This window comes from Tupaia chinensis, unplaced genomic scaffold, assembly GCF_000334495.1.
Source record: "Tupaia chinensis unplaced genomic scaffold, TupChi_1.0 Scaffold000146_1, whole genome shotgun sequence".
Lineage (NCBI taxonomy): Eukaryota > Metazoa > Chordata > Mammalia > Scandentia > Tupaiidae > Tupaia > Tupaia belangeri.
This window is the reverse complement of record NW_006159616.1, coordinates 17,922,018-17,930,982: the sequence shown is the minus strand read 5'-3', so window position 1 is coordinate 17,930,982 and position 8,965 is coordinate 17,922,018. Positions and strand designations below refer to the sequence as shown.

The 8,965-nt window shown below is 46.3% G+C and overlaps 1 protein-coding gene across 1 annotated transcript in view; it reads right to left on the bottom strand.

Moving 5' to 3' along the window:
- RPL22 (ribosomal protein L22) overlaps positions 1–4,964 on the bottom strand; it is a 13,818-nt gene extending 8,854 nt beyond the window's left edge. The window contains exons 1-2 of the mRNA XM_006145403.3: positions 4,818–4,964; positions 981–1,085 (exon numbers count right to left, since the gene is read on the bottom strand). Coding sequence (XP_006145465.2) covers positions 981–1,085; positions 4,818–4,952 — 240 coding nt within the window. The 5' untranslated portion in view covers positions 4,953–4,964. The remainder of the gene's footprint in view (positions 1–980; positions 1,086–4,817) is intronic.
- Positions 4,965–8,965: the final 4,001 nt, after the last annotated feature.

The following is an 8,965-nucleotide window of genomic DNA, read 5'->3' as shown; positions in this document are numbered from 1 at the left end:
AAAAAAAGAACAGGGCAATTTTTTTTTTTTTTTTGAGAGGTTTTTGCTATAGGGCACGTGCGCTCGTCAGACAGACAGAAAGAGACATAGAGACAGAAAGCGAAAAATCACCCCCCAGGGGGGATGGTCACACCGCAATCCCTTCTCCTCTCAGGATCTTGGGCACACACACACGCGACTGGCGTGAGTTTTAAGCCACCGGGTCTGGGACACGAACCACGGTCGACTACGTGGGAGTCCAGCGACATAGCCATTACACTAACTGCTGGTTCCCAGAACAGAGCAAGTTTTGAAAAAAAAAATCAAGTTTCAGTTATAATTTGGCAAGTATGTTACTTTAAGCTCGGACACTTAAAAAGACAGAGAGCCTCAGGAGCGGCTGCCATCTGTCTCCCTCCATAGCTGAGCAGCAAGGTCCAGAACAGAGGCATCCGCGGTGAGGATCAGAGCCAGGCCCATTGCTTATGCCTAAGCGCACCAGAGTGCAAAGGGGATGCCAGACCCAATTAAATTTGCCTGTTCCTTGGAAGCTTTTCAGTAAAATCATTTTTAAAAACAGCAAGCCAGGAGGGAGCCCACCTTGTTTCCTGTAAGCCCATTTCACATACTCGTCACATCTGTTGCACACACAAGTCAAAGTCAGACTCAGAAACACCAAGTGACTGGGGCCGGCAGGTGGCATGGTGGTTAAGAGCACTAGACCCCTACATGGCCAATCACAGTTTGAATCCTGGACCTGGCAGCTAGCTTTTTCACTTTCCCTCTCTCTTTCTCTCTCACTCTGCCCCTCTCTGGTCAAATTAAAATTTAAAAAGTGAAAAATAAAACAAACACTACGTGATTTCCCACAACTTCAGAGGTAAATGACAGCCAAAACTGTGAAGCTCCTCTTCTGAGCCTGAATAGAGACATGTACTCCAGTAGGTTTTCTCAGCAGAATCTCAATTACCATCCTAGGCAGCAACAGGGATGGAACTTACAAAATTGGCAGCATCCATGATTCCATCTTCTACCGGGTGGGTGCAATCAAGGGTAAACTTCAGAACCTGCTTCTTTTTTTTGCCCCCCTTCGCCACAAGCTTTTTCTAAGAAAATATACAAATGGTAAGATATCAATGTTTAGTCAAAACAAATAGAACCAAAAACATCAGCGGTGTAAAAACCATATAAACACAAAACCCATGGAGTTGTATTCCCTTGTAAAAACAGCAGCGTTGGGACTGGCAAATGGCGTGGTGGTTAAGACGCTGGACACTCCCACATGGCTGACCATGGTTCGAGTCCCAGACCTGGTGGCTTGCTTTCTCACTTTCTTCTCTCTCTGTCTCTCTGGTCAAATTAAAATAAATGAATGAATGAATAAATGAAATTGAATAAAATAATTTTTAAGTGGCTTGAAACTCATGCGGGATGTGTGTGCACATGTGCATGTGTCCAGAATCCCAGGAGAATGGAGAAGGGAATGCAGCATTGTATCATACCCTCTGGGGGGTGATTTCTCACTTTCTCTCTCTTTATCTGTCTCTCTCTTCTCCTAAGAACCCATATACAATATGAAAAAAAAAAAAAAAACCTTAAAAGGAAAAACAACCGCCCTATTCTGCCCATGAGCAGAGCGTTGATGTTACAAGGTTAAGGGTCTGGAGACCATGCCTTTTTGAATGAAAACCATTCTGTATCACTTTTTTTGAGAGATTTTTGTTATAGGGCACGTGAACCCACCACAGAAACAGAAAGCGAGAAATCACCTCTGGTCCCAGGAGGATGGCCACACGGCAATCCCCTCTCCTCCATTCTCCTCTCAAGATTGTAGATGTGCACGCTCACACATATCCAGCTGAAGTATTTTTATTTTTGTTTGTTTAATTTATTAGTAGTAGTATTTTTTAGTTTGACCAGAGAGAGAAAAAAAGAAAGTAAGAAAACAAGCCACCAAGTCCAGGATTCAAACTACAGTTGGCCATATGGGAGTCCAGCACTTCAACCCCCATGCCACCTGCCAGCCCTAGCCTGAGTTTTAAGCTGCCAGGTCAGAGACTGGAACTGTGGTTGACTACATGGGAAGAGACTACATTGAAGTCCAGCGATGTAACGGTTACACCATCTGCTGGTCCCTCGATATCTTTCTTGACCCATTCAAACTTTTCTGCCTCCCCAACCTCTATAAACATGAAGGTCTGTGAGACCAGCATATGGTATAATGGTTATGTCACTGGACGCCCAAGTAGTCAACCACAGTTCAGATCCTGGACCTGGTAACTTGAAACTCACACCGAGCGCATGAGTGTGTGTGCGCGCCCAAGATCCCGGGAGAATGGAGGAGAAGGGATTGTGGCATGGCCATCCCTTCTTGGTGGTGATTTCTAACTTTCTCTCTCTCTCCCGGTCTGGCGAGTGCATGTGCCATATAGCAAAAATCTCTCCAAAAAAAAAAAAAAACCAAACATGAAGGTCTATTAGCTTATGAGCTTTGATAAAATAAACATTTTCCTTTTATTTGCCCTAAAATTCTCGTAGCTTCAGTAAGTGCTCTTATTGTTTTATTCCACCACTAAAGCTTTCCCTCACTCACTCTGTCCCTCTCTGGTCAAATTAAAAATAAATAGACAGGGGTCAGTAGGTGAGATGGTGGTTAAAGCGCTAGACAGACCCACATGCCTGACCACCATTTGAGTCCTGGACCTGGTGGCTTGCTTTCTCATTCTCTCTGGTCAAATTGAAATAAATAAATGAAAAAATAAAAATTAAATAAATAATTCTTTTTTTTTAAAGATTAAAGTTGGATAAAATAATTCTTTGGGTGGGGCCAGCAGGTAGCATGGTGGTCAAGGGTGCTGGATTCCCATACAGCCAAACTCAGTTCAAATTCTGGACCTGGCAGCTTGCTTTCTCGCTTTCCCTTTCTGTCTGTCTGTTCACATTAAATAATAATAACAAATGGAATTAAATAAATAAATCTTTTTAAAAAAATAATTATTTGGGGTAAAAAAGGAGGAATGAGTCAACAGGTGACACAGACCTTAAGGTACCTGGATTCCACATGGCCAACTACCTGGTTCAAGTCCCAGACCAGGAGGCTTGAAAAACAAGCCTTCTGCATGTGTATGCCAAAAATCCCAAGAATGGAGAAGGGATTGTGGCATCGCAGTCCACACTGAGGGATGATTTTATATTTAATTATTTAATTTTATTTATTCATTCCTTTTATCTTGACCAGAGAAACACAAAGGGGGGGGGGTGAGTGGGAAAGCAAGCCACCAGGTCTGGGATTTGAACCATGGTTGGTCATGTGGGAGTGTCCAGCTCCTTAACCACCATACCACCTGCCGGCCCTGCTATCTCACTTTCTTCTCTCCCCCTACCCCAGCACACATTCCCTAAAGTAAAGTTAAAAAAAAAAAGAGACAGGGTCTCTCTGTATCACCCAGGCTGCCCTCGATCTCAGTCCTCCTGCCTGTTTCTGGAGCAGCTGACTTCATGGGTACTCCCAGAACTGTAACAATTTTAATGTGAAATCAATCCTTGTCCTGTAACTCTAGACTAGGGTCCTCAGGCATTTTTATCTTTCTCTCTTCATCTTGTCTCACCTACCTTTTCACAAAAAGTAAAGGGAATTACACCATATTCTAGCTGCTAGTCCACTACCACTAAATTAAAGCTTAAATTTAGGGCCCTGTTACTACTGTCAATAATTTCTGGCCTTTTGATTGGTTTAACTTGTAAAATAGTTATTCCAAAACACCATGCTGAGCAATTCTATGAGCCTCCAGTTTCTCTACAGTTAGAAATTAGTTGATATTAAGCTGTAGGTATCCTGTACAAACCCAGACACCATTAAAAGCGCAACTGTACAATCTGTGCTTCCACTTTAAACCACTTTGCAAAGTGTAAATAAAGCTTTCTAAGAACCTATCTTACCTACCTTCGTATTTAAAAGAACTTCAAATTTTCAAATACTTAGCTATTACAAAAATCAGATATTTCTTTTTACAACGTCTCCTCCCAGTAACGATCAAGGAGAACGTCACCATATCTAGCCCAGGAAATAAACACTCAGCAAAGACCTCCCCACAAAGGGCTTAATACCGCCCATCAAGGTTTTAAGCAGAAAACATACAAATGCATAGACGCATTTAAAAGTCACCCAGGCAGAAGAAGTAAGAGAACTGGAAATGTTAACTAGCAGTCCCAACAAAAAAAGGCAAGTAGGATCCTGGACGAAGAACTTAAAAACCAACTTTCTCCTAGTAACTTAGGAGGAGTGCGATCCGCAGGCTGAGTGACGTGAGGGCGCCGCACAGCCCTGCCTGTAGATGGAATCCGGGCATCCGCTCTACACTGAGATGGTCTGCTCAGCTGAACCTTGACGAACCAATCTCCTCCGGGGACGCTACAAGGGTCCTCTTGGGTAACAGGCTGACCCGGCCATCCTCCCGCGGACCATCCCCACTCGTCCCGCCTCTAGGCCATGGGCTTTCCGAATGCACGTCTCCCCCAGGATAGCAGGTACCCTTCTACCCAACCCTGCGCCCAGGTAACCAGGCCCAGGACTGGGCTCCAAGAGCCGGTGACCGGCCCAACCCACAGCTTCCATGGTCCCGCTCCCCACCGGCCCCAAGCGAGGGCCCGAGCCGCGGCCTCCTCCGCCCACAACGTGCTGGGCCTGCCAGCCGCCCTGGCCAGTCCTGGCCAGCCTGCCAGTCCACCCTGCCCAGGCGCTGCAGAGCGCCGTCTCCCACGAGCCCAGGCAGAAGCTGCGCGTAGCGAGGCCCACGTGCCTCTCCCGGAACCGAGGCCTCACGCGGAGCCATACTAACCACGGGCGCCATGGCGGCAGCGGAGGCAGAAAGGGAGGTGGGCGAACTACGCAGACGCAAAGAGCCCGCTGCGCGCAGGGCACGCAGGGCCCAGGCAGCACCAATAGCTTTGCCAGTCCCCTCGATCGCCACCATTTCACTCGGTTCTGAGCGATCGGGGAGCGATCAGTTTTCCCTGGATGCAAAACCCTCCGTCTCCCAGGCCTTAAGGACTGACTACCTGGTGTGGAAGGGGGCCGGGCGGCCTGTTCCACTGTGAATGACTGGGGGTAGGGAGGGGCCAGGCTGGACCAGCGCAAAGAGAAATTAGGGGGTTGACTCTATCTTTGAAAATCTTGGAAGGAAAAAAGAAGTATGAAAACTCATTGAACTGTAAATTACCAAGTAGTGGGACAGGACTTGAACCCCCTACTTTGGGGAGATGAACTCAGGAAAGTTAGAGGACTAGAGACCCCAATGCCTGAGATCACTATGACTTCCTTTCACCTACAAAGCCCAGCTTGGGAGCTCAAGTTCAGGGTCTGTGTGTACCCCAGCGCTAGCCCTGCTAGCTGCATTCAGAGATGTGACCCAGTTTGGCCCCTCCACCTACAATCTCGGTTTCAACCCGCCCACCCCCTGATGGCTGCTAGCTTTGTAGCTCAAGCCTTCCAGTGTCCCAGTCCTCCTGCCAGAGGTTCTTCAGGGGGTACTTAGGAACCCCTAGGGCATCCGGTTAAAATGCACTCCAAATGGCCGGCAGGTGGTGTGGTGGTTAGGGTGAAGCAGTGAAGCAGGAGCACCTCCATTTTTAACTCCTCTCTGTATGGGAAACTTGCTTTCTCCTTTTGCCTAGGGTAAACAGAGTGCTAATGCTAAATAACACAAAACTCCCTACCCTAAGGTGTTCCTTAGTGATGTAATGATCAGTGGCCAGACCCCTTGCCCTTAGCCATGAAGACCATTAAGATTCCATTGTGTTTAAAGGTTTAGAGATTGATCTGGCTTGATCTGGCTTCTGTAACCACTTATACATAGGAATCTCCACTCCTTCCCCTTGTCACCTCCCCCTCCTCAGTGATTATTGCTCCTGCCTTGTCAACCCAAATGTGGTGTTTGCATTTATAAGCCCCCTTCGCCCTGGGACTGCGTGGTTTTGAGAGACATGAGCCCCCCCCATGCTTAATCAATAAAACTCTAATAAATTTGGCTGTGTCTGGATGTCGTCTTATTTCTCACTGATTAGACTATAACAAAGGTACGGGATTCCCACATGGCTGACTACAGTTCAAGTCATGGAACAGCGGCTTGAAAATTACACCGGGCTTGTATACCTGCATGCCCAAGATCCCAGGAAGAGAGTGAAGAAGAAGAGATTGCGTAGTGGCCATCTCCCCTGGGGGATGATCAGGCTCACTGTCTTTCTCCAGCAAGCATGCATGTGTCCTATGGCAAAAACCTTTAAAAGAAAATGCAGATTCTGGGGGCCGGCAGGTGGCATGGTAGCTAAGGGCGCTGGACTCCCACATGGCCAACCATGGTTCAAGTCTCGGACCTGATGGCTTGCTTTCTCACTTTCCCTCTCTCATTCTCTCTCTCTGTGTCTTTCTGGTCAAATTGAAAAATAAGATGAATTGGACCAGCAGTTAGCGTAATGGCTATGTCACTGGACTCCCACGTATTTGACCGCGGTTCGAGTACCGGACCGGTGGCTTAAACTCATGCTGGGCGCGTGTGCGTGCGTGCCCAAGATCCCGAGAGGAGAATGGAGGAGAAGGGATTGCGGCGTGGCCACCCCCCCTGGGGGGTGATTTCCTGCTTTCTGTCTCTCTGTCTCTTCCCACCCACTATAGCAAAAACCTCTCAAAAAAAAAAAAGAAAAGAAAAAATAAGATGAATGAATAAATTTTTTTAAAAAATAAATAATTCTTAAAAAGAAAAAATGCAGATTCCAATTTGGCTAGCTTACATGACATGAGAATCTGCATTTCTCTTGCAGGCTCCCAGAATATGCTGATGTCGCTGGTCCATGGACCACACCTGGGTCTTTAAACTTTCCGCTGACAGCTCTTTTCACCGTCTGTGTCCTCATGGAATTATAATCCAGGATGCAGACATTTCTGCTTTCCCAGATACTCCCAGTTAGCTTCCATCTACAGATCCTTCTCTTGCATTTCTTAACATTTCTTTCTTTTTTTTTAAATTATTTATTATTGTTAATATTATTTTTCACATGAGTTTTGCCAGAGAAAGCCAGAAGAGGGAGAGTGAGAAAGCAAGCTACCAGGTCCGGGGCTCAAACCATGGCCAGCCATGTGGAAATTCCAGCACCTCAACCACCATGCCACCTGCTGGCCCGCATTTCTTAACATTTCTTTCAGCACCGGTCACTCCCTAGTCCTTACCGGCCTTTCCTACCTGAGCCTCCAGGACCCTGGGCTCTGCTGGTTCTCATCCCCATTTCCTGGATTGCTCCTCCTTCGTCTCTTAGCTTTAGTCCTCATCCCTGAACTTGAAGCCTGAGGATTACAAAGCTCCTCTCTTCTTTTTCTATACTTGATCTTTAGTCATGACCAGCTCTGGTCTTTAACTGTGACTAGCCACGTCTGTGTGTGCAGCCTTGTCCTCCCCCGGACTCCTGACTTACACAGTCAGCGGTGTCCTTGATATCTCTGGTCTAGAGTGGACTATCCTCACCCTTTATCCTCAGGCTCATTCCCATCTTCAACCCCACTCCCAACCTGAATTCCTTTATCTCGGTTCCTTTATCCCAAGTGTGTGGGCATGCACACACACATGATAGTGTGATTTTTCTTTTTAAGAATTTATTTATTTATTATCGTTATTTTTCAATTTGACCAGAGACAGAGTGACAGAGAGAAAAAAAGCAAGAAAGCTAGCCAGCCGCCAAGTGCAGAACTTGAACTGTGGTTTGCCATATGGGAGTCCAGGGCCTTTAACCACCATGCCTCCTGGTGGCCCCCATGGTGTGATTTTCTTCTTTCTTTCTTTCTTTCTTTCTTTCTTTCTTTTTTTTGAGAGTTTTTTTACTATAGGGCGTGTGCATTTGCCAGAAAGACAGAGACTGAGAGACAGAAAGCGAGAAATCACCCCCTAGGAAGGATGGCCATGTCATAATCCCTTCTCCTCCATTCTCTCTCAGGATCTTGGGCACACACGCACACACACCTGGCGTGAGTTTAAGCCACCAGGTCTGGGATTTGAATTGTGATCAACTACATGGGAGTCCAGCAACATAGCCGTTATGCCAACCACTGGTCCTGCCATGGTCTGATTTTCAACCTGCCAGGTCTGGGACTTGAACCGCATAATCTGCCAGTGCCTTAACCACCATGCCACCAACTGGCCCCGTGTTTACTGTTTTTTAAGTTTATTTAATGAGGTAGACAAAACAAGAGGAAGACAAGTACCTCTATAGGATCTCATGCGACAGTCTTCCCCCCAGCCCTTCTTTCTCAGCCAGTCAGGATCATGGGTGTGGGTCTACAAGTGGACCTGGAACCAAACTCTGATCTTGGATTCCAGCACCACAGAGCACCACTGCTGTGCCACCATGGCTGGGTCATCATTAATATTTTCTTCAGTGCATTTAACGTAGTGTGTCTTGGGGCAGCAGGTGTCATGGTGGCTGGGATACTGGACACTCACATGGCCAATCGCGGTGTGAGTCCCAGACCTGGCAGCTTGCTTTCTTACTTTCCCTTTCTCTCTCTCTGTCACTCTTTGGTCAAATTAAAAAATAATAACAAATGAAATAAAAACATAATTAAAGGGACCAGCAGAAGGCATACTGGTTACATCACTGGACTCCCACATAGTTGACTGCTGTTCAAGTCCTGGACCTGGGGGCTTAAAACTCATGCCAGGTGTGTGTGCATGCCTAAAATCCTGAGAGAATAGAGAAGAAGGGATTATGGCGTGGCCATCCCTCCTGGGGGGTGACTTCTCACTTTCTCTCTCTCTCTCACTCTCTCTGTCCCTCCTTGGTCAAATTAAAAATAAATAAATAAAGTTAAATAAAATAATTATTAAAAGAAAAAAATAAAACAGAAAAAGAAGCCTGAGTATTGAATCTACTTCCTACTGGAAAACAAATGCATTGCCACTGATTGATTTTTTTTTTTTTTTGGAGAGGTTTTTGCTTTAGG